The sequence below is a fragment of the Cynoglossus semilaevis genome, chromosome 2, assembly GCF_000523025.1.
Source record: "Cynoglossus semilaevis isolate Cse_v1.0 chromosome 2, Cse_v1.0, whole genome shotgun sequence".
Classification (NCBI taxonomy): Eukaryota; Metazoa; Chordata; class Actinopteri; order Pleuronectiformes; family Cynoglossidae; genus Cynoglossus; species Cynoglossus semilaevis.
This window is the reverse complement of record NC_024308.1, coordinates 1,656,732-1,681,751: the sequence shown is the minus strand read 5'-3', so window position 1 is coordinate 1,681,751 and position 25,020 is coordinate 1,656,732. Positions and strand designations below refer to the sequence as shown.

General features: G+C 41.1%; 3 protein-coding genes across 5 annotated transcripts in view; 2 read left to right on the top strand and 1 right to left on the bottom strand.

Moving 5' to 3' along the window:
- The first annotated feature begins 185 nt into the window (after positions 1–185).
- Positions 186–6,212, top strand: haus5 (HAUS augmin-like complex, subunit 5). 2 transcript variants are annotated; one of them, XM_025054218.1, is made up of 21 exons: positions 186–230; positions 409–514; positions 617–679; positions 779–811; positions 1,183–1,207; positions 1,352–1,484; positions 1,587–1,746; positions 1,869–1,950; positions 2,147–2,244; positions 2,330–2,384; positions 2,501–2,628; positions 2,723–2,804; positions 2,991–3,009; positions 3,072–3,207; positions 3,351–3,513; positions 3,740–3,820; positions 3,912–4,057; positions 4,324–4,420; positions 4,534–4,672; positions 4,744–4,876; positions 5,260–6,212. In XM_025054218.1, exons 2-21 carry the CDS (start codon positions 417–419, stop codon positions 5,375–5,377), a joined length of 1,989 nt encoding a protein of 662 aa, XP_024909986.1. In that variant the 5' UTR covers positions 186–230; positions 409–416; the 3' UTR covers positions 5,378–6,212. The 2 variants fall into 2 exon arrangements, with proteins under 2 accessions (XP_024909986.1, XP_008328526.1); XM_008330304.3 differs by lacking the exon at positions 2,991–3,009 and having other exon boundaries at positions 3,053–3,207; positions 5,260–6,211.
- A 547-nt stretch (positions 6,213–6,759) lies between these two features.
- Positions 6,760–22,657, top strand: sin3b (SIN3 transcription regulator family member B). 2 transcript variants are annotated; one of them, XM_008330294.3, is made up of 19 exons: positions 6,760–7,744; positions 10,212–10,318; positions 10,752–10,905; positions 12,991–13,398; positions 13,588–13,743; positions 14,029–14,157; positions 14,269–14,358; positions 14,500–14,618; positions 15,343–15,556; positions 16,084–16,200; positions 16,327–16,565; positions 17,347–17,530; positions 17,948–18,809; positions 18,968–19,137; positions 19,236–19,409; positions 20,082–20,174; positions 20,248–20,342; positions 20,555–20,753; positions 21,333–22,657. In XM_008330294.3, the coding sequence occupies exons 1-19, from the start codon at positions 7,634–7,636 to the stop codon at positions 21,567–21,569; spliced, it is 3,858 nt and encodes a 1,285-aa protein (XP_008328516.1). In that variant the 5' UTR covers positions 6,760–7,633; the 3' UTR covers positions 21,570–22,657. The 2 variants fall into 2 exon arrangements, with proteins under 2 accessions (XP_008328516.1, XP_024920103.1); XM_025064335.1 differs by lacking the exon at positions 6,760–7,744 and adding an exon at positions 7,757–7,896.
- xpr1a (xenotropic and polytropic retrovirus receptor 1a) overlaps positions 22,375–25,020 on the bottom strand; it is a 50,058-nt gene continuing 47,412 nt past the window's right edge. The window contains exon 16 of the mRNA XM_008330281.3: positions 22,375–24,997. The gene's annotated coding sequence lies outside the window, so the exon portion shown is untranslated. The remainder of the gene's footprint in view (positions 24,998–25,020) is intronic.

Here is a 25,020-nt window from a genome sequence, read left to right as displayed (position 1 = left end):
TATTTTTTGTATTTCTTATAGCCTGCCTGCCTCTTATTAACTTTTGGACAATCTTTACTTTGAGTCTATAAATGATGCGATTTTACCTCTATGGATTCATGTTAAAAATATAACTTCTTGTAAAAAAAAAAAGTAAAAAAAAAAAAGTAAAATAAAGGCAATATGACTTTAAGAAACATCGTCATCCAAGCCGGAAGTGTTCACAACAACCGGAAGTGAATCTTACGGCGGTAAGTTTAATGTTTTTATACAAATATTGTTGTATAGACATGGGGACATTTTAATATAGAGAGGAAATATCTAGATGTAAGGTCAAATATCTGATGTATTAGGCAGTGGGTAATACCTTAAAGTAAACTTCGCTAGCTGAAAATATTAACGTACAGCCTCTTCTTATATCTGCGTCAGGAAACGGGATGGCGGACAGAAACCTGGTGCAGGACTTGAAGCGTTGGGCAACAGAGGAGTTCAAGCTTCCCCCGGAGAGCCTGCCTAATGACAGTTATCTGAAAACGTACGTGTCAGCCGGCCCAAAAGCCACTCACATTAATAAGTCGATCTGCAAATGACCTGAAGTTGCAGCATTTCTCTAATAGCGGCCTTCATTTTTTTCCAGGCTTTGTGTTGGGACAGGAAAGTCAATATGGAAGTATGTCATCCAGCATATTTACCATCAGAGGTTAGTTGATTCAGTAATCCCACTGTATAATTAAAGAATATCACAACTCCTACACACAACTGGAGCAATTATAATATCTTTACTTATATTTTCTTTCAGGAATGTGAGGATTATTCGTGGCAACCTGCAGTGGTATCCTTTCACTTTCTGGGAATATTACAAAAAAAAAAAACAACGTTTCACTTTCTGGGAATATTACAAAAAAAAACCAAAAACGTTTTTTTATAGCTGAAATAATACATAATTATGTTGTGACATTTTGCTAATGGCTTGAATTTTTTTTAATTATGCTTAGTGATGAGAAGAAGTTGTTTTATACTTCAATGTTTTGTTATTTAAACTGCTCCATTTTTCATTGTCAGAAACCATGTTGCTTGTCCTCTCCAAATTTTCTAACTTCTTATTTCTAGTTTTTAAATATTTAAAATGTAATAAAACAATTTATCACTTATAACCATGACCTCTTGTAGCTTCCTAGTTTCCTTGACACTTTGTTTTCAAAGGTACAAAGTTCTTCAGGACAAAGAGGTATGTGAGCAAGCTCTACTTTCTGACAAAGAGGTATGTGAGCAAGCTCTACTCCCAACTTTACTATCTCCCGAACCATGTAACTAATCCTTAATTGTGGAACAAAGTTGGTAGATTAACTGTTTTGTGTTATTGCTTGCTCAGCATAAACAGGCTGAGGGTCAGAGCGAGGCCGCTAGGAAGAGAAACCTCCAGAAGGAGATTGAGCAGCTAAAAGCTCAGATCAGTCAATTGGATTCTCAGATCAGTGGGACAGAAGAGCAATCGGCCGTTCAAGGTCAGACCATCACTGTCCATTTGTCAAACTTTTACATTTACTGTGTACACATTTTTAGATGACCTTTCGTAATTCATTTTTAACACTGTAATTATTCAACAGAGCGATCTATAAGCCATTCCTGGGCACAAGTGGAGGACAACCAGCACAGAGAGCTTCTTCTCCAGGCCTTCAGACAGCGCCATGCCTCCGACTCCCACCAATTGACAGAAGACATAAAGAAAATCAATGGGCAGTGCCAAGCACTGGAGCAAATGGCCAGGTACAGCAGCGGAATAGAAATTAAAGTATCCATATACAACAATAATATAATGTATAAATTGATACCATTCATGTAGTGATCATCACTAAATAAAGATGTTCTCTTTCTCTTAAATTTTGCAGGAAATCAGAGAATGAAGTTCTGTTCGATAAGTCTTCCACCGACAGTGATGATGTCAAAGCCTCGGCAGAGGCCCTGGTTCTGGTACGGCATGTCTAAAGTTCACATGACTTTTAATGAATTTAAAGTGTGTTAAAAGCTATTGTATAATATATAATATCTATATGTTTGAGGTTGTGCCAGTTTGGAAATATCTTAGTATATTTTAGTTTTTTTTTTTTTTTTACTTGAGCAGTTATTAAATCTCACTATCTTTGTTGCTTCTTTTTATTTGTGACAGCGGGAAGTGAGAGAGCTGTGCGACCACAGGGTTCACTTCTTTCAGTCTTTACAGGAGAGTGAACTGAGAACACATTCTGCACAGTCTACCGCCAAACAGTGAGAACATTACTTTTCAAAAAGCAAGTTATTTACTCACAAACTCCTATCAGAATAATTTTCTTTTCCCCTCTCCCTCTGTTAGCATGAACCCAGGACAGAGGACTGCCATGTTTCATTACTGGTTAAGTGCTGTGGAGGTTGTTCTCTTTATGTCTTTATTTGAGTCACATTTCCATATATTTTATTTTTTGGCCTGTGGACATTTTGTCTTTGCTTTTCGCTCTAAATGACCCTGTTGTTGTCATTGTACCAGAACATGTGGAGCTGTTATCCTCCAAGCCACATCCTCTCAGCTTTACAGTATTTAGCTTCCAGAGAACAGAAGGAACTGGAAGACAAGATGGCCTCTGTGGATGTCACTCAGAATTTGTCAGCTCTGCGGTGAGTGAAAGCAACACATTTTTGATCTGTTATCATTCTGGATCATATAGCTCTAGGGTTTGGTGAGGATACTGTCTTTGTCATTTTCCCACAGGTTCCGCTTTGAAAGCGATCACCTACTGGACTTGTCAGCAGAGGAAGAAAAAGAGTTGCCACCTGTTAAGACTCTGCTGCAGGTTCTACACAAACTACTTTCTTACACTGCAGTACTTTTGTAATTCTACGATTTTTAGCTGAAAACTGAACCAGTACTTTTGTAATTCTACGATTTTTAAAAGCTGAAAACTGAAATAGGAAATGTCACTGTTTGTCCTATTGTTTATGATCAATCCATACAAAATATAAAATTTTTTTGTTAACAGGATGCATGGGAAGAGTTGCTCCTATTGTTTATGATCAATCCATACAACATTTTTGTTAACAGGATGCATGGGAGGAGTTGGAGCAGAGTGTGGTGGAACTCGCTCGGACCCGCTCCAGAGTCCAGCAGCTCAAAATTCAGCTGCAGGCTCAAAGGACAGAGGCAGAGAAAGAGTTGTCTGCTTCAACAGATGAGCTCGACAACAAGGCCTTAGCCCTGTGAGTTCTGTTGATTTTGGAATAATCAGAATAATAATAATATACATTAACAAGAAGTAAATATAAATTATTTATTTTCAACATTTATTTATTTATTTTCAATTATTTTCAACCAACACTCTTAAACACCGTGTTGTTCCCAGGTCAGTCCTGGGGCTGGAGCTACAGTGTGTGATGCAGATGGCAGCCAGAGAATACCTCAGAGACAAATGTATTCAAATGGACAAACACGCTCGCAGCCGCCAGGAGGCGCTACGAAGCCTTCGTAGCCAGTGGCAGAGCATCCTGGACTTCAGACAACTCGTGGTGAGAGTGAAGACTATCAATGACTTTCTGTGACTCTGAGAGTGTTTTTTTTTTAATCAGCATTCATACACTGAGGTTTTCAAACTTGTTTCCTCCCTGATGCTAACGTCCCTGCAGTATAAGATTAAAAAAAAAAAAGCTGATAGGCATATTTTTTATTTCTGTGAGTGGATAATGTGAGTATTTCAAAGCACAAATAATTAAAAGTTGTTTGCTGTTGTTCAAGGATATAAGACAGGAGCAGCTCAGGGGTCTGATAAAAGGAAACTCCATGGCCAAGAACGAGCTCATCACTCAGCAGAGACAGGTTCGGATGACCTCCCTCCCTGTTTATTTAAAAAGAAGTGTTACCGGATAGAAATGTAAAATATTGAAAGAATTTCCCGTTTTTGTTATAGTTGCAAGAATTTATCCAGGACGAGTTGGTGCCAACGTTTGAAGGTGTCACAACTGCAGCAGACAGTCTGAGGAACTTGATTTCAAAGGATGCCAAACAACTTGGAATGGTTTCACTTCGTGCGTTAGACTGCAGAACTGTTGATGGGTAAGAGCACAACACTTTAGTCTGCTGTCGATGAAATATATTTACGGTTATCCAGGAAATATTTTTCTGGGAGGTAAACCCTCTGAACAACAAATGTTGCCACTGTGTTTCATCTGAAAGTTTTGCTACGTTACTGTAACTAAACGTTAAAATTAAGAGGCAGGTAAAGAAACTTTCAGGATTGTTAAATGGCTCCACCTACAGTCCACACTGGTGTTTTAAATTGTATTGATTATAACGTGCGTTCTAACCTGCTGTTGTTTCAGAGGACAGAGGATTCCTGCATCCACGCTGTCCATCAATCGCTTACAGTCACCGTCGTTCAACAACATGTGTCAGAGCCTGGGTTTCCCTCTGTACAAGGTGAGTCAAATGTGTTGGTGAACTAAAATGCAACAGCCCAATGAAAATCCTTTGTTGTTTTACTCTGAGCTGTTCTGTATAAGTTACTTTTTATATTTTTACTCCTACTTCAGGCTCCTGAGGAGCTCGGTTTCCAGGCGTGCTCCCTGCAGGCTGAATTGCGTTTCCTCTGTAAGTTATTGCAGCTTCACTCAGTGACTCGACAGAAAACACAAAAGGAGATGGAAACGCTGCATGCTTCTGATCCAAAAGGTAATAGGAGCGACTGACCAGGAGAAGGGGCGACCAGTGCTGCTGCTAACTCTGTCTAATGTGCTTCTCAGCGTTGCTGTCCAGGATCGTGGAGGAAGATCAGAAGCTTCTGAAGTGTCTGGTTCCAAAAGCTGAAGGTCTCACCCAACGCTGCTCACAGGGTCTCTCCTACGGGGACCAGGTCAAAACAGCCATATCCTATTGGTAAGGCAGTTTTTGTAAAGTAGCTCTAGGTCTGTTTTTGGTATTGGTCTTATCAGATATTCTTATTTTTAATAATTGATTTATTAAAAATCAAAAAAAATAAAATTTATTATTATTATTGATTTTGTTAAGTAAGATGCATTTTTTTAAATCCAGCCTTTGTTCACACAGAAATCAGAAAGATGGCAGTAGACAGAATAAGCATGATACTGTCTACTGGCATGTTATTATTAACTTTATTATTATTATTATTATTGACTTTTTAACTAAATAAACAGAATGAGACTATAGTTGCAGCATGTCTATACTGTTTTATAGTTACCACACTTTGATTACATTTTTAAAAATTGTTAATTGTTTGTTGTGTCTGTCCATATGTGCAGGTGGGATCAACCAGCTCAGCATGTCCTCCCTGAGCTCAGTAAAGGAGGTCTGACTTATCAGCAGTGGCTGCAAAGATGGAAGCTGCAAACGGTCCTAAAAGGAAATCTCACAGATTAACAATATGACGCTTATCTTTTTTTTTTTTTTCCACAAACCTCTCATATTCTGGCAAATTCTCACAGTGATGACCAAGGTAAACTAATAATGAGGCTTTTTAACATAGAAAGGCCCCCGAGGCCACGCTCATCTTATCTTCATTTACCATTAGTGCACATTTTGGTAGCTATTAGGAGAAGAAGAATCACTTATGGTTTTATCAGGCGTCACAACAGTGGTAGTCCACATTGTGAGTTGGCAGTTTTGTTGCAGGGTTTTTTTCTGCCTCAGATTGTGATGACTGTTTATAATATGTTTGCACCAATAAAATACAATATCATGAAATAATACCCCCTCCTGTCTTGTAGTAGTACGTCTTGTTCACTTCCAAGGCTTTTGTTTCTTTTCTTTTTTTTTTTACAATGTTTACATTTTGTAACGGTGATTTAAACAAATTGTAAAGTTGTTCATCATGCATTCTTAGTTTATAAGTACCACTATTGCAGTAACTTTTGGTTTGTAAACACTTAAAAGAAATGAGATGTGATTTTCGTGTAAACCTCAACATTGATGAACTGAGTGTTAAACTAACAAGCCACAGATTCACGACCATAACATTTGAACGGGCACCAGCCGAGCAACAGAGAACTAACACGTGTTTCATTTAATATTTCATGTGAAATTCTAACAACTGTCCCGATGAGTTACGTCAGAAATTATATTTCAGAGAAACAGTGTTGAATTTGTCTTTGTTGTGTATCAGTCTATGCTAAATAAAGATTTACAGTAAAAGTGATGTTTTACCTGAAGTTTGTCTTTGTCCTATACAGAAAGTGTTGTCGACTTTTCATAATAAACACTGCAGCTACAATGAAGTACCCGGTTATTCTCATTAACTCCATCACTTTCATGAACAAATGTCACCAAACTATTGAAATGCTGTCTTTATATTATGCATCACTGCCAAATGATGTGCATAATGTCACCAAACTATTGAAATTCTGTCTTTATATTATGCATCACTGTCAAATGATGTGCATAAATACATCGCTGTACTGATCCTTTAAACTGATGTTAACAAAAAAAGAAAGGCAAAAACTGTGTATTTTGGAAGTGAAAATAATGAGTGACCTTATTGACCCTTTGGTGCATCCACAGCTAAGGGACTTACATGATATGTATATAAAATTTCCAGAAAAAAGTCAGTGTAAATGTTACTGATCTGACTGGAAAATACTTGAATTAAAACCTATGGAATATGTCAACTTTAAAACAGCAATTAAAGTCAGAATACCTTCATATCCGGAGGAGCCTGAGAAAAGTATGAAATGGAAAACTTAAAACCTGTTGACAATTAGCTCTGAACAATACAAGTCTTGTTACTCAAAGGCATAAAGAGCTGGTTATTGTTCAAATCATCGAGGATCCGGTGAGTTCCGTTTGGTCTTTGTTCAATTTTTTTATTTTAAATCAAACGCATTGGTTATTGATTTCGTCGTTTGTGTTAGTTTTTACTCATCTATTACGTTGCTTCTTACACGGTAGTACATGCTTCATTGACGACACACGTTTAACTTGTGAACGATGGCGGTGTCTCTAACAGATATCGCTCAGGGACATGGTCTCTTCTCTGAGTAGTTCAGCCATTCAGTGCAAACATTTTTCTTTCTTTCTTTCCTTTATTTAAAGCTTTTTGCCGATAACACGGTCAAAATGCTGCTCCTTTGTAGCAGTGAAGGGGGAGTGGAGCAATCTGATTCTTCCGAACTCAGCTCCTCCCATCGCTGCGGCTGCGCACTTGAATTTTTTCACATTTTTTCCCCTCTTCGCCTTTTCACTCCTCCTCTGGCTTCCGGACGCTTAGACAGACCGCTGCCGCCGAATTTAAAGAGACAGACAGTAGTTATTTAAAAAAAAACGACAAACGACGACCATTGTTTCTTTTGCTCGTTTTCTGACACTTATCTCCTGCGCTTGTTTTTTTTCTTTCTTTTCTTTCTTCGGCGATGTTGAATCAAAGTCGCAGCGAGTAGCAGCGTGGCTCTGTCATCAGCCTTCACTCCGTCCTTCTCAGCTCTCACAGCCGACACTGTCCAGCCAGCCAGGCGAAGTAAGGCTGCAGGCAGGCAGGCTGGCTGGCTGCTCGGCTGGCTGCTCGGCTCCTCGACCCAGAGGAAGGCTTTTTGGTTTCAGCCCACAAACTAACTGGAGGTAACGCCGAAGCCCCCCCCCCCTCAAGTTGTGGCCGCGGCTCTCGAGCCTCCTGTCGCCGGGATAATGGCGAAGATTCAGGCGCACAGCACTGCGAAGCAAATCAACCAAATTCAAGACAAGCCTTACGTGATAACACAAAAGCAAGTGCAGCAGCAGCACTTCCAGAAGCTGAAGGTAAGACGACAAAAGGAGAAGGAGGGGAAAAAAGTCCCCTTCAGAGTCACAACCATTTTGTTCGCTGCACCGAGGATACTGAGGCTGTTCACTCACAGAGTAGTGGAGGAACGAGACTGGCTAACAGGAGTTAGCTCGCTGGCCGGTCTAAAGTAATTCATTGTTAAACATTGGTTCGTTTAATGTTAAACGTAGGCGCAGTGTTTGATGGATGTGAATGGCGAACGCAGTGAGTGACGGTCGAGTGGTACAGTTTGCTATTTGCGGTGTCAATAACAGCCGCTGCGAGCCAACGTTAACTCAAGCCCTGTTAGTGGGAAGTTCCTCCTTGTTCGTTTTTTTTCAGCCACCCTGAACAAAGTGGGGGACGTCAGCCAGGCCAGACAAGAAAACGGCTATTTCACTTCATTAGCTGCTTCATTACTCGGTGCTTTGTTATCGCAGTGCTTGAAAGGCGATCATACGGATTGTGCCAACACCGTAGACTGATAGTCAGGGATCTGCTGTGGCTATAAACGTACCGAATAAACATATACGTGGTCGGTGTGTGTATGTGTGTGTGTTGTAAGTGTTGTTGGGAGTTATTATCGTCACTTAACTGGCCGCGGGCTAATGTTAGCTCCAAACAACACCAGTATAGATGTGGATTATTTCTCGCTGCGCTTTGTGTGTGTGTGAACACGTCGTTCCTCGTAACTAAAACGAGTTGGAATTGTTTTGATTAAAAAGAAAAAAAAACCAAATCGCGTTTCGGGCGAACAAAAGCTGCTCGACGGTCTGCTATTCGTCTATTTATTTATATGTACAGTGGTTAGTTGTGCAGCTCGTACGACTAACTACTCCATTTGTTGATGAAGCACTTCAGCTGACAATGGGGCTGGACTGTATACGCCAAAGTGTGTTCATGTTGATACAGAAATAAATAAATAAATTTAAAAAAAAGAAGGTAGATGTTGATCGTTGCCGCGATAGACAGCACATATCTGTTGTTGTGCCTTTAAATTACTTGGAGGACCGAACTGCCACCCTCTTCATATGATGTAAAATGTGAGATGCAATTATTTTGTATCTTTTATTTGAGCAGTCACCACGGTCGACAATCGGATTCAGGTTCGTTAAACGAAAACGACATTGGCTCATCTAACCAGACTGAAAATGCCTCTGTTTCAAGAAACCAACTCCGGTTGAAAAAAAATGTCGCTACTTCCTGTACAGAGTACAAAGTACAAAATAATGCACCTTTTGGAGACTCGCGATGGAGTAGTGCTACTGCCATACAGCAAGAAGGTCACCGGTCAGTGTCCACGGTGACCATTATGTTGTGTGAACTTATTATCTTCTTTCCCTGATCGTGAAGAGTTTGTCAGAATTCTCTGGTTTCGTCTGACAGCACAAAAACGATCACAAAAAAGATTAGTTTAATTGGAAACCATGGGTTTGAATGTGAGGACCTCTAGAGAGGTTTAGCAATCTGTCAACCATAACAGCAATAAACGGTGCTGGAAATACTGGAAAATAGACTTGTTGACTTTTTTAGTATTTTCTGTATCTATATATGTATATATATATATAGATAGATAGATAGATAGATAGATATACCTGTGGATTTGATTGATTGATTGAAAAACTTGTTATATTCCTTAAACTAGTTATCATACCCTTACATTTCTGGATGAGATTTTTACTGATATTTATTAGAGTGGCCTGACTGTATTTTTATAGACCGAGATGTCTAGCTAACCTAACCTTTCCCCGAGGCTGTCCATTTATTTTTTGTATGGTCAGCATTCTATCGCAACCTGTTCCTTCCCTGTTCTGCCCACAATCACCACATCTTTGTCCGCTAGTATCTTCCTTTGGGGTCCAACTCTGTCCAACCTGGCAGTTCCAGCTCCCAACATCCTATTTCCCATAAATTTATCTAACGCCTTAGTCACCTTGTCCATCGTAAGCACTGTGGACTTAAATTTAATTAATTTTCTTTAAAATGGCATTGTGATTATTTTGCATGACCATCAATTAAGGCTTTGGTTGCAAATGGTGTTTACGGTTGTGGTTAGTTAAGAAACCAGCAGAGCAGGTCGTTCTCCCACTGCTTCAACGAAGGCATTCAATGCCAGTCCCATTTTGTATGTAATCTGTAGTCACACAATAATCCTGACACTTGTGATTTAAGATATGCACTTTTAATGTGATCTGACCTCTCACCTCAAAATGTAATTTAAAAAAAACAATTACTTACTTTAATCTTAATTATTAAAGTGTGTGCCCGCTGCACACGGCATCACTTTGTATTGAACCTTTTTATATGAGTTGTTGAATATGTGTCTCACTGAAGTGTGGATGAGCAAAAGTTTTGTTCAAAGTCGATGTAAAATCCTGCTGCATGAACCTTCGGGTGAGTTGAAAATAATGATTTGCTGCAGTGATGATCTCTGTTTCTTCTCTCTCTCATTTCTGATCATAGGTTGAAGATGCCTTATCGTATCTGGACCAAGTGAAGATTCGATTTGCCAATGACCCTGGCATATACAACAAGTTTCTTGACATCATGAAAGAGTTTAAGTCACAAAGGTACTTATTCTAACAACGAGCGCTCACGTGATCCACTGAAGCCTCGATGCAGACCTTACTTCTTGACCTTTGTCGTTCCCAGGATAAGTACCAGGAGTTGTTGACTTTTACTTATCCTTTTTTGAGGACATGTCTGTTTAAATATTTAAATGTACATCTGTGTATAATTACTCACCAAATCGCCACTAGCCAGAGGTGGTGCCACTATTTTAAACCTCTTAACAATAAGTGTGAAATTGCAGCTACACTTTGGGTTTGTTTTGTATTGTTACATTTAGATGTCAATCATGTGATTATAACTTCTCCTTAATTAAGCCGTTAAACTCATTGATTGGAACGTTGTCAGTGTTGTGCAGCATTCCAGGGAACATATTTGTTCTCCTTTGCTACCCATGTTGTGGAAATGTCTAATTCGATCTCTTCTTCTCATCAGCATTGACACTCCAGGGGTGATTAACCGAGTGTCGCAGCTCTTCCACGGACACCCAGATTTAGTTTTGGGCTTCAATGCTTTCCTTCCACCAGGGTATCGGATAGAGGTCCCCAAGAATGGAATAGCCTTCCTGCAATCTCCATTCTCTGTACAGGTAAAACACATGCCTTATAGATAAGTTAAATTAATTCTTCAAACCGGTGCTTCATTCATGTCCCAAGAATTGAATCATCTTTGTGAAAAATGAATGAAGGACTTGTCCTATGAAATCTAAAGCAGACCCATTGCTACCAATGTTTGCAGAACTTTTTCAAGTTCTAAGAGAAAATGAATACAATTCTGCTTGCGTAACATTGTATTTAAAAAAAAAAAAAAGAAACGCAGAAGTGAAAATCTCGGTTGAACTGCATGTTTTACCTAATATGGGACACAAACAAGAAATATTCTAGATCTCTTACCCTCTTATTATGCATTAGAGTACGAGGAACACATTAGACCATCAGATTTTACTAAGTGAAAATTGTAGTGGTCACAGTTAAACTTTATTTTCTTCTCTTTTCAATAAGTGAGAAAAAAAATCCTATAGTTGTTTTAAGTCCTGTTATTACACTAAACTATCCAAAATCTTTGGCATTTGTTTACTGCATTAGCAAACACTTTGTTATTGATGTCTCCAAAAGTTTAAACCATTCTCCATCTTACTGTTTAGTGCGTGTCCATAAATGGGACTAGTTAAATTATGCTTAAAACAACCTGGAAAAGTTTAGACAAGTGGTCATGATCAGTGACATCATCTAAACAGTCCGTTTTTGTGCCGAAAAGTGCTGCAAGTTTAGTTTTTGTATTGAGAGTGCGGTAAGGTAAGATCGGTGTTTATTTACAAAAAAACAGATGGTGGTACAGATCGAGGTAATCAGGAATGGTAGAGAACTATGTGAGAGTGGTGCGGACATTGATGAGGACAGTAATAAAACAGTGGTGTGTGCGTGCAGTGTTGACTGATGTGTTGAGGGGAAGTGGTGGGGCAGTGAGAAACTTTGTGCCCTTTACATTTGCAGACGGTCAGCAGGTCGGGCAGGAGGCTCCACGGACAGTGATGTTTCTAGATGATATTTCATTTATCTGTGACGAGAGTAGGGAGAATAGAATAGAAGAAGAAAAGGTGGAGGTTCGCACTGTAGGGAAGAAAAAAAAAAATAAAGGTCAGCAGATACCAGACAGAATATATATAGAGTGTGGAGGAGAGTTAGACAATTTGAATTAATTCGTGAACCAAGGATGAACCGAAATTCAAATTTTTTGGCCGAAACCGAAAACCGAAAATGAGGAAACCAAGGCCTAAAGCCGAAACACCGAAAGAAATGATTTTGCCAAATATTAGTACCGTTGCATTTATGGCTATGACTTTGGACTAAACCGCAGTCAAATCAAGGCACTGCAATCGCATAAATTAATATTAATGTTTCAAATTACAAATTATGAAAATATTTATTTAGCACATTCCAACAATGAACAATATAAAATAAAAATAAAATGTTAAACTTGACCCCATTTATGTGTACATTCAATGATAATGTACAGGCCTACTGACCTGCTGAGAGAAAATTAAATTTGTTCGCTCATAAAAACACAAAGTGCATTTAAGTCAATCACTGGATCATTTCTCATGAGCGCTGCTTTATTCCCGCATCTAAGTAAAAATCTTTATAACGCAGATCAAGTACAGTCACGATGAAGTGCCGAGGACTCGAATAGATGTCTATGAAATGTGTGCTGACGGACTCTATGATCAGAGAAATTCTTTTACAGAATCAGAAAAGGCACAGCAGATGTCGAACATTCTTAAAATAAGGCTGCAGAGTCTGAATGATCACTGAGGAAGACGTGTGTATTTATTTAACAAAGGATGAGAAAAATAGAGCAGTTGGTCAGGATGAAAAAGAGGAAGACCTCCGGATAATAAGGAGGAAATAAAAATGAATTGTGTAACGATGTAGGAGGTGAAGGACGGGGTTACAGTACCATAACGGAGTAGTATGTTAGAAAAAAGTTAATGAAGTATTGAATGGGTTGAAAACACAGCTATTATGAAGCACAAAACTCTTTAATTCATTTTCACAAGTTGTTTAAACAACAATGATCACCATCATTTTTTGCATCTTTTTGACAAAGTAGTTCCTGTCGTCACTGTTCGTTTGGTCCATAGTTTCATGTCTTCCTGTTGTCTTTATCTGTGTAGGTATCTCCAGGCCAGCAGGGGAAGAGTCTCACCACCCCTGCAGGGCCCACACCCTCAGGTAGTACCTCTGCCTCCCAAATTGATGCTGGCCTCGTTCGTCCCACTGAAGTCAAGGTTGCCCCGTCGGAGCCCCTGCCTCCCTCGGCCTCAGCCTCAGCGTCGGCCTCGGCCTCAGCATCGGCCTCGGCCTCAGCAGGACCACCAGAGCCTCCCAGTAGACTTTCTCTTCCTCTGACGAGCAAAGAGGGTCAGAATCAGGCCACCACCTCCTCTGTGTCTCCGCCGGCTTCAGAAACGAGCCCAGTAGAGTTCGACAGTGCCATCAGCTATGTTAACAAAATCAAGAATCGTTTTCTGGACCACCCAGAGATCTACAGAGCCTTTCTAGAAATTCTTCATACGTATCAGGTATTGCTATTTATGTTTATACAACAATGGTTGTACTTCAGGAAATTGAGTCGGTTTGCTGCTCAATCTCATGTTGTTTTATTGTAGTTCACAAATGCAGCAAAAGTGTCCAGTTCTCACATAAGTTTTAGGTTATTAGCATGTGTTTACATCATGTTGCCGTCTTATCACGTTCCTTATGTTCAATAGAAGGAGCAGCTGGAGGTGAAGGAGAGTCGGGGCAGCCGAGGCAGCAGCGGGATGACGGAAGACGAGGTGTTCTCCAAAGTGGCCAGCCTCTTTAAGGGACAGGAAGATCTTCTAGCAGAGTTTGGACAATTTCTGCCCGATGCCAAACGATCACTGGTGGGTTAGAACCGAACGGACTCAGACAAAGTTCCACCCTCTGAGGAGGTCATTCATAGAACAGACTTTGAAGTAATCTATGCCTTTTTAAACTTTAAATTTCAATACCTACAACTATATATTTTGTGTATTTAAACTATTGAGTTTCTTTTTTTTTTTTTTTTTTTCAATTTGACAACTGTAGAATATTTATCCCTCTTCCTTCTTCATGCAGCCTGTGTAGGAGACTCTGTGGACCGTTTTGTGTAATTAAAGTTGTCTGAAGTGTCAGGTCCTCTGCTACAGTTCACAGGGAGCTCATTGACAGGAGGGAAGGAGCAGCTGAAGAGACCGGAGGAAGAGGACACGATAACCAAACAGAACAAAAAGAGGCCCAGACCCATCCTGCTGCAGCACATGTCACCATTACTGAAGGTAAAGTCTAGGATACATCACATATGTAGCTGCTTACATGATGTAATCACCCATGATTAACTGGAATCACTGCTAGTGATGATTTGTTGGTTTTTGCTTTGCTTAACATAGAAAAAAATGAAGTATTCCTGCACCAAAGATCAGTCTTTTGCGTCAGTGGGAAAACATGGCGTTTTAAGAGAGTTCTCCTTTTTTGATAAGGTGAGACGTTTTTATAATTGACTGCTACAGCATTTCTCTTTTTGCTTTTTTTTTTTTTTTTTTTTTTTTTCCCATCTGGTCCTTGTTGTTTTGACTGAGTCCTATAATGAGGTTGGTCTCATTTTCTGTCAAATTATTCAGGTCCGGCGTCTGTTTAAAAGCCAGGAAGTATACGAAAACTTCCTGCGCTGCATCGCCTTGTTTAACCAGGAAGTTGTATCTGGAGCAGAGTTGCTACAACTTGTTACTCCTTTTCTGGGGTAAGTTGAAGACGAAAGATTATGGGGTGGATAATTGTTATATATAATTACTTTATTTTAATTTTTAATTAATCAATTAAGTCATTTTATTTGTCGATGACCGCCGTGTGATGCACCTTAAAACCACAGTAGGTCATCTGTGCCAGACTAGCACTCATTTTCACCAAATGTGTTCAAATTACAGTCTCATTGTCTGTGCAGATTGCTGAAGACTAGTTTTATCTATAAGTTCTAAAGTTGGAACGTGACTCAGCCGAGTAGGTCCATTTATTTATGGATCCATTTAAGTACTGACATTATTATATATATGGATATTAAATTGGGCTTCATCTTGCAGTCTCTTTTCTTCTTTTTCCTTTTGCTTTTTTATACCTGGATGTCTGTCTGTTGACCCAGGTATAAAATTAAATATTACTGGTCATAAAAGTTCAAGTGTCTCAAAGAAAACAAAAACAAAAACCTGGCAATAATATAAAATGTTTTGTCTACTTCGTATATTCCACAAGTTAGAATATTTATTTACAGCACAGTCAGCTTTGGAAAAAGAGGTTCTGACCAATACTTACACATGGCTGCAAAAGTACATCTACATAAGGTATTATTATCAATAATATATTTTATTTATTTATTTATTTTTAATCTGTTGTGGTAAGAAACACTTTCTCCAAGGGATGTCTGCACTTCTTCTAATTCGTCTGTCATTTATGATTTCATTTCCATCCAGGAAGTTTCCTGAACTGTACACTCAGTTCAAGTCCTTTCTGGGGGACAAAGAGCTCTCTCATGCTGTGTCAGGGCTGTCGGATCGCTACATGGAGGGGGGAGGCGGGAGGGAGGTGGATTACGCCTCCTGCAAACGCCTGGGATCCAGCTACAGAGCACTTCCCAAAACATACCAGCAGCCGAAGTGCAGCGGACGCACAGCCTTATGCAAGGAGGTACGTCCACGCGTAGTTTCTCATAAGATTAGTTAAACAGGGCGTTTGGTCTAAGTTGTTTATTGTTTGTTGATCCCTTAGAAAGAGGAACACAGCAGCCTTGCAAATATTTGTTGGTTTTTTTTTAAGCACCTTGATATCCTAATCTGTCAGACACACCTTCATACAGCAGTTATATAAAAAGTGTAAATGAATCAAATAAAGTGATTAAACTAACGCACTTGACTGGAGGCTCCGCACACTCTCACACTTTGTCTAAATGTGATTATAGTGGATGGACGTGGTTCATACACTGGAGTGAAAGCATGTTGACATTAACACAGTACAGAACTTGACCTGACACATCAGACCACGTCATCATTAAAGAGAGCATCGAGTGATGACATCACACAAAAACATTATCAATCAAATGCGTCTGTGAAATTAGTGAGTGATGTCGTTGAGGGAGCAGACCAATAGGATGAGGTTCTGTACAAGAACCAGTTCTCTACTGGTCAATACTCACATTCATTCTTGTCTGTACGCAGGTGCTGAACGACACCTGGGTGTCATTCCCCTCCTGGTCAGAAGACTCCACATTTGTCAGCTCAAAGAAGACTCCGTATGAGGAGCAGCTTCATCGCTGTGAAGATGAAAGATTTGAGGTATGTCAGTCAGACGTTGTGTTACCTGTAACTGTAACCACTAACTGTAAGTACTTTAGTCACCCTACTGAACGTTGAAATTACAGTCTTTTTTTTTTTCCAATTTTTATCCAACTCCACTCCTAGTTGGACGTGGTTCTGGAAACAAACTTGGCCACGATCAGAGTGCTCGAGAGCGTCCAGAAGAAGCTGTCGCGCCTCTCGCCAGAGGATCAAGAGAGATTCAGATTGGACGACTGTCTGGGCGGCACCTCTGAGGTCATCCAGCGTCGTGCTGTGTACCGAATCTATGGAGACAAAGCCCCTGAGATTATTGAGGGCCTGAAGAGGAGTCCAGCCACGGCTGTGCCGGTGGTGCTCAAAAGGTCAGGATACATTTTTGTTTTTTGTCTGTTTTTTTTTTTTTGGGAATCATTTAAAAAGAAATCCTCATTGGTTTAACATCAAGTGGATGAACATAAATGTTGATTTCCTTTGTATATATTGCCTTAGGAATATATATCTGAGCTTGGGGTAAAAATAAAACTCTTAAAGTAGTACCTTTATATACCAGCAGGGTGTGCTCTAAGCCTCTTTTACCTTACTGGTTTAATCTAGTGTTTGTCATCATCAACTAAACTGTCAAGAAATGTCACCAAAACATCTAAAGAAAAACAAGTTTTATTGGTTCTGGATTTCTACCAATTCTAAAATCTGTCACTTTGTTTACTGTCAAAAAGTGTCACTTATTTCCCTCTGTGTCTGAGCTGCTGCTCACACACTGCACTCGGCTGATTTAGCCCTGAGCAGACCCAGAACAGAAGCTGTTACCTGTCAGTAGGAAAAGCTAAACAGTTCTGCTCGGCAAACAAATATGACAATGAAAATGTTCTCTCTCTCCCTCTCTCTCTCTCCCTCTCCCTCTCTCTCTTCTACTAAGTGTTTCTTGCCAACTATTTCCGTGACTGCACCAAAGGAATGTGACTGTTCACTCGTTGCGACATTGCTTTAGCAGAAACCCAACTAGAACCTCGATAAAAAGAGTGTGTGTTCATGGGTCTCTCTAAAAAGTTTTGCACCTTATGAAAACTTTTCAAAATCAACGTGAGTTCACGTTGCCTGTACCTGTACTTTTTTGTGGTTTAAACCGTGTTTGACTTCATACAGATTGAAGGCCAAGGAGGAGGAGTGGAGAGAGGCTCAACAAGGGTTTAATAAAATATGGAGGGAGCAGTACGAGAAGGCGTACCTGAAGTCTCTGGACCACCAGGGAGTCAACTTCAAACAGAACGACATGAAAGCCCTGCGGTCCAAGAGTCTCCTCAACGAGATTGAGAGCGTTTATGATGAGGTGAGTGAGACCTGTGTCTGTTTCAGCCGCGGTGACGCTGGAACCTTGGTGTGATACGTGAAATAATAATGGGTTCATTTGAAGCAAAATACATCAGTAAATAAAAAACAGTTTTAAAGTGAATACATCTGAACTTTAAAATATGGTTCAAGTGTGGATTTTAAAGACTGTGAATATGTTGAGTTTGTAGACGTGACTTTGATTTTCTGGAGGTTAAGGACGATTCTCATATCAAATATTATTTCAAGGAAATAATATTTCTTGAGGAGTTCATCTTTGATAATTTTTGCTTTACCTTAAGTTGAAGTTAATACTTTTTTATGTGTTCTATGACCATTGACAAAGGAACTTCCAGACACTGTAGATAAAGAATGAATTCACATTCAATTTCCGGTTTGTGTTTTGTTTTTGTTTTAGCGGCAGGAACAGAGCACAGAAGAAGGTGGCGTCGGGCATCAAGGACGCAACGGCTCTGGTTCGGCCTCACCCAGCGAGCCTCACATGGTGTTTACCTACGAGGACAAACAGATCCTGGAGGACGCGGCATCACTCATCATTTACCACGTCAAACGTCAGCCCACCATCCACAAAGACGACAAGGACCACATCAAGCGCATCATCCAGCACTTTGTCCCCGACTTGTTCTTTTCGCGCCGCGGCGAACTCAGTGATACTGAAGAATGGACGGATGAGGAGGCAGAGCCCGAGGAGGGAGGAGACAAAGGAGGTAAAGCTGGAGCAGCCACAGGAGGAGGGAATGGAAATTCTGATAATGCCTCAGGAGCAGCAGCAGCAGCTCCCCCTGGTGGCCATCCTCAACCACCTGACCAATCCATAACCCAGACCCAGCCCCAGCAGCATGTCAACGGTGAATCTAGGAGGAGACGCTACAGCCCATCGCAACCTGCAGAGATGGAGGCCCTCAGCACCTCCAGCACGGCGAGTCTGCCCGCAGGATCCTCCACATCCGGCTCAGGATCCACTCCCATGGAGACGGGGCCGGGAGGAGCTGCAGAGAAAGTAGACCTGCGCGACCCTGAGGCGGAGCATCAGAAGGAGCTGGATGGCGTCTACAACCTGTTCTTTGTCAACAACAACTGGTATTTCTTCTTGCGGCTGCACCAGACGCTGTGTTCGCGGCTGCTGAAGGTTTACCGACAGGCAGAGCGGCAGCTGCTGGAACACCGAGCCGAGCAGAGCAGAGAGCGCCTACTAATGGCTGAGGGACGGAGGGAAAAGGCCTGCGACCTCGCCATGGAGCTCCGCCTCAAACAGCCCAGTGAGTTCAGCCACGAACTACGAGCCCTGTAGCCCTGTCCTCCACATGGGGGCGCCGTGCTGTGACCACATTATTATTTTTTAATAACTTTCACTTTAAGGAAATAGAATTGTAATATATTTATAATAAATGTTGCTGACGTGCGACTGTTGCTGCAGGTGAGGTGGAGTTAGAGGAGTATTACCCAGCCTTCCTGGACATGGTTCGCAGTTTACTGGATGGTAACCTGGATTCCACACAGTATGAAGACACACTGAGAGAGATGTTCACCATCCACGCCTACATCGGCTTCACCATCGACAAGGTCATCCACAACATAATTCGGCAGGTAAGACAAAAAAAAGAAAAATAAACATTTGAATCATTTTTTATTTCCACATTTTTCTGCTGCTTCATCGTTCGACTCTCCACTCTCTTCGCCCTCAGCTGCAGCACCTCGTGAGCGATGAGGTCTGTCTGCAGGTAGTTGATGTTTACCTCGCAGAGAGGAAGCGAGGAGCAGCGGGAGGGAACCTTTCCTCACAGTGCGTCAGAGCTGCCTGGGAAACGAGCTACCAGTGGAAGGCTGAGAGGGTGATGTCTGAGGAGAACTGCTTTAAGGTGAGCACACACGAGGAAACACGTTTCATATTTCCCCTGTTCTCCATTTTGTCTATTTTATCTGTTTTATATATATTATATTATATATATATTTTCTTTGTAGTACAGAAATAAAGTAACATGGAAAAAGGTTTAAATACTTTTATATTTATTTAATTACTGACTGATGAAAACACTCAATTTAGGTGGATTTGTGCAGCCAGGCTATTGGGCTTGTTTTTAGTGACCACAAGAGGGCAGCATAACCCATGAAAGCTTTCATACTCTTATACTCTTAAATAAATAAGGACGTGCCCAAAAAGCCTAGAATGGCCTGAAATGGTGCAAGAAGTTGGTATAGAGTAAATTTCCACCTGCCTAAAACTTTTACCAACATACAGAAATGTTGTGCACACATTTTTTGTGTATATTTAAAAAAAAAACAAGCATGAAGACTTGTTTAAAAATGACCGAGTATATTTAAAAAAAAAACAAGCATGAATGAGCAAAAATGACCGAATGTTTTGTTTTCAGCAACATTTTGTGTTTTTAAAAGATGTTTTGTTTTCAGCAACATTTTGTTTGTTTAAAAAAAAAATCTGTTTCTGAAATTACAATTATTCTCGACTGTTCTTGTGTTACTCTCAGTTCAGATGACTGAAATTTAAATGACCCGTGTGTCTCTGTGATCAGGTGATGTTCATCCAGAACAAAGGTGAGGTGACGCTGACCATCGAGCTGCTGGACACGGAGGAGGCTCAGGCCGATGATCCTTTAGACGTCCAGGTAAGGATGTTTCAGTGACCAGGTGAACCTGAGTGATGTCAGTGAGTGAACTCTGTCAACCTTGTCCTGTCAGTGCCTGTCCAGCTACATGGAGCAGTTTGTCGGAACAGAGTCCAGTCTGTGCTCACAGGCTGAAGGCTACTTCTTCAAACCCGTGTTTCTGCCCAGGTGAGAAGCTCAGTCTGAATGTTCCCTGTTTTAAAGTCCGTTCACAGTCGCTGTGTTTGGTTTGATTCAAAATATAATTTGAAAAAATAATATGATTTATGCTAAAATAACAGAACAAGCCAAGTGTGACTGTGTAATTTCACGTAGCGTTGACTCTGAAGGTTCTACAAACTGGAAACCTGCTGAATGTTTTATTTTGTCTGTTCGTTCAGGAACCTGCGACGTTTCCGCCGCTGGCAGGTTCGGCAGGTGGAGGCGATGCGCTGCAGGAGGGAGTGGCACCGCAAGCTGGGCGTGGAAAACGCTGGCAGTTTGGACTGTCGCTTTAAACTCAACACCCACAAGATGGTGTTTGTCATGAACTCTGAGGATTACATGTACAGACGAGGAGCACTGGTCAAAGCCAGGAAGGTTAGTGAGGAGACTGTGGTTCTGTTGAGGAGATCTTGGTTCGTCTGGTGGTTGGACGTAGTCTGAATGTTCCCTGTTTTAAAGTCCGTTCACAGCCGCTGTGTTTGGTTTGATTCAAAATATAATTTGAAAAAATAATATGATTTATGCTAAAATAACAGAACAAGCCAAGTGTGACTGTGTAATTTCACGTAGCGTTGACTCTGAAGGTTCTACAAACTGGAAACCTGCTGAATGTTTTATTTTGTCTGTTCGTTCAGGAACCTGCGACGTTTCCGCCGCTGGCAGGTTCGGCAGGTGGAGGCGATGCGCTGCAGGAGGGAGTGGCACCGCAAGCTGGGCGTGGAAAACGCTGGCAGTTTGGACTGTCGCTTTAAACTCAACACCCACAAGATGGTGTTTGTCATGAACTCTGAGGATTACATGTACAGACGAGGAGCACTGGTCAAAGCCAGGAAGGTTAGTGAGGAGACTGTGGTTCTGATGAGGAGATCCTGGTCCGTCTGGTGGTTGGACGTGCACGTTGTTTTTTTATTGTTTGTTCTTCCACGTCTTCACCAGTGTTTTCTGTCTTCACAGTCACAGCACAAAGTGGCGGCGAATCAGCACGAACGCTTCGACAAGTGGCACCAGGACTGGCTGTCCAATCATGTCACAGCTACAGCTGAGCGCTCGGTGCAGAACTGGCTGTTGGGCGAGGAGGAGGAGGACATGATCCCCTGCAAGACCACCTGCCTGTCCACTGAGGTCAAAGGGCAGGCGGTCAACAGATACCAGGTTCATTACAGCGGTAGCAAAGCGCCAGCCTCGCCGTGAGGCCTGCATAGAGACGGACATGCATTACACACACACAGGTGCATGGACTGACTGGACGTTCACACACCAGACAACAACAACAACAACAACAACGACAGCTGCAGTTACACTCCTCGTCCCTTCCTCACAACATGTCGCTCACTTATTTTTACTTGTGGACAAAGAAACTGGCAGAAAAAAACAAACTCAGCAGGTCACTGGACGAGTGCTCGGAGAGTGTGATGACGATGGCGGAGAAGTTCGGACCAAGACGGACAGTGCAGGTGACCAGACGCTGACCCTGGTCCACAGGGACGAGCTGGACACGACAGCACAAACGGGTCGCCCTCCTCGTTACTCCGACTCCTCCGGTGGCACACGACAACAGGGACAGTTGTCGAGACTGACGGTCGGAGCTACCTAATCAGGTGAGGAACGGTGAGACGCTGAAAATGGTTTCAGAAATGTGAATGTCTGTTTATCTTTTCTTTTTCTTTTTTTTTTTCTTTTTTTTCTCAAGTCAAGTGTAGTTTTTAGCTTCTAAACCCAGAGAGCCTTCTGCTTGTTGTTTGGTTAACGCGTGTTTATATGGAAAGACAAAGGTTAAATGTGTGTATGTGTGTGTATCCTGCTCCTTTTCCCCTCTGTCCGTCTGTCTGGCCAGATTATTGCATCCTTAACTGTACGTGCATTTATACAACAGGGATCATGTGTTTCCACATATGCATCTGCTCCAGTCCATGAACTCATCTGAAGATGAAGTGGTTCTTTAATGCCAACTCCTGGTGTTTGTAGTTTCTTTCTTATTTCGTATCTTTCGTCTCTGTTTTTTTTTTTTTGTTTGTTTGTTTTTTTTTTTTGTGTTGTAGCGAAACAAGTTATCACAGGGGGAAACCAGGAGTTCTTCATTTGTAATTGGTTTAATAATAATGAAGCAGTCAATATATGTATCATGTTCATGATTTCACCAAAATGTTTACTTTGAATCGTATTTTTTTTTTCATACTGACATTGAAAATAAAAACAGAATATCAGTGTTAAAATAGAATGTATAACATTTATCCTGTATCAGTTATCATAAAATAAACAACACAGTTGTGACCTTCGTAGACTGCAGTTGACTGGACGGTTGTTTGGTTCACACAAACGGCACACAGGGTTTGTAGCACCTCTGTTTACTAGTGTACTAGTCTGTGTGACCACCGGGGGCAGTGCCTTGCTTCACAGGGCAGGACAAAGAAATTGTTTTGTTTCAAGTACATGTTTGAATTTAGATTCTTAAATCCTGGTTCTCACCGAGTCGCTGTGGATGGATCACACAATTAATCAGGAATAATTGAGTTAAATCAAAACTTTTTTTTTCACCCCCCAGAGCTGGTTAATCTCACCGCCCACTGTGGAGCCTGTCAGAGTGATGTTGAGGTGAATTAACTCATGAATGTAGTGTCAAAGTTAAGTCTGTACAAATATTAAAATCAGAATTAAAAAAAAACCGAGTCAAGAGGCAGAGTGGCTTTTAAAAATAACGGTGGTTTATAAAACCCAAATATGACAGAATCACCAAAGTGTTTACAGAAATACAAATACCATCAGGAAAAATTATTTGTCATACACATGACGTACAAATTACCAGATAAAAGCAAGTCACAGAGGGAGGAAGAGGAGGAGGAAGAGGAGGAGGAGGATGGTTCTGACTGTAAGACATTTTTCTTTCTTTGTCTCTTGACATTTATCCACAATGCATTTTGTATCGTATCAAAGAGGGACATTTATCTACTGAACTACATGTACTATTTAGTTGACTAGGAGAGAGAGAGAGAGAGGCTACAAACAACACAGAGAGAGAGAGAGATACAGACATGACAACCACTTCAACATCAAAGGGCTTTCTGCGAGCAGTAGAAACAGAAATGAGCCTTTATGATTTCACCATGGAGGAGACAACGACCAACTCTCCAACAGAGACTGTACAAGATCAACCCTGTTTTTACGTCACCGTCTGCAGGTTTCACATACTGAACGTCTGGGAACAGGTTCTGGTCGGTACAAATGATTCTCCAAGAGAGAAGCCCCAGAGAATGCTGGGTAAAAAGCAGATCTCAGATCAGTTGGACTGTAACTTCATGTGTATATATATATATATATATATATATATACAGTCCAGATGGAGGCCGGTTCCTCTTCCCAGGTACAGTATGTCAAAGTGCTTCTGTCTGCAGAGACGGTTTCACCACGACGGATGTAACAACCACAGTATTTGTCATGCACATTCACAAATGTACAAACAGGATTACAGCTTCAGGAGCCTCTCTGAAATAGACAACGCCCCCCGACCCCTGACCCTCCGACCCCTCCCCCCACCTCGACCCTGGTGACGATGAAGAAGCCTCGAGAGGAATCACCAACAAATACAGCAGTTCACGTTCTTCCATTTGCATGGATTTTTCTTTTCTTTTTTTCTTTTTTTTTTAAATTTCATATAAACACACTTTTTAACAGCTTTACAAATGAGAGCGTGCAGCCGTGGCTCCTCATCATCTAGAAAATACTGCTCGTCTCGGAGGGAAAATGGCAACATATGAACGCCGTCATCGTGGCGTCGGCTCCGACGATGACGGCTCATTTACACGTCGTGTCAAATAAATTAACATCTATGTACAGTGTAGGACAACAAGCAGCATGCAGCCAAGACCATAGAGACTCCATACAAAACTATCTGGTGCAGTGACGTGTCTGTGTGTCTGTGTGTGTGTGTGTGTGTCACGTCTATGTACAGGTCTGGCATGTGTCCAGTGTCTTATGGTCGACGCTTCCCATCTTTACATATAAACACACTGTACCTTCTATCTTTCTAGTTCACATTTCTACACGTAAAGTCTTCAGGTTCTCTAGTCTGTGTGGGACAAACACGGTTCTGGACTTTGTCTCGTAAATAATGACGACGTAAGATCAGCAGAGGGACGTCCAAGGCCCGACGGTGAAAAGAAAAAAAAAAGCAACTTGCAGAGAAACAAAGTGTTTTGACAACAATCTAGGAGTGTGGGTGTAAGAGGGGGGGGGGGGGGGGGCTGCACAGCAGCAGCATCAACATCATTTCAAATTGATAAAATCTGAGCTGGTGGTTTGAGAGTAAGACAGTGGGTCAAAGAGTCCGACGGACTCAGGGTTTGATCTAGTTTTATCTACAATCAGTGGATTTGATTTGATTTTTTTAATAGATAAAAATGGGGAAAAAAGCAGTGAATAAGGCAGGTCGTACAACTGGTAACACAGTCGTACAACTGGTACGGTCATCAGGTTAACCCTCGATTCAGTAGTGATCAAAGTCAGACGTAAAATGTCACTGACTTTTTATTATTTTAGTGTTTCCACAGGTGACTTCAATCAAGTGAGACGTTTATAATTTGACTGGATCAGGTTGGGTTTTTTGTCTCCGAGTGTAATAAAAACTTTTTTTTTTGTCTCACAAGTT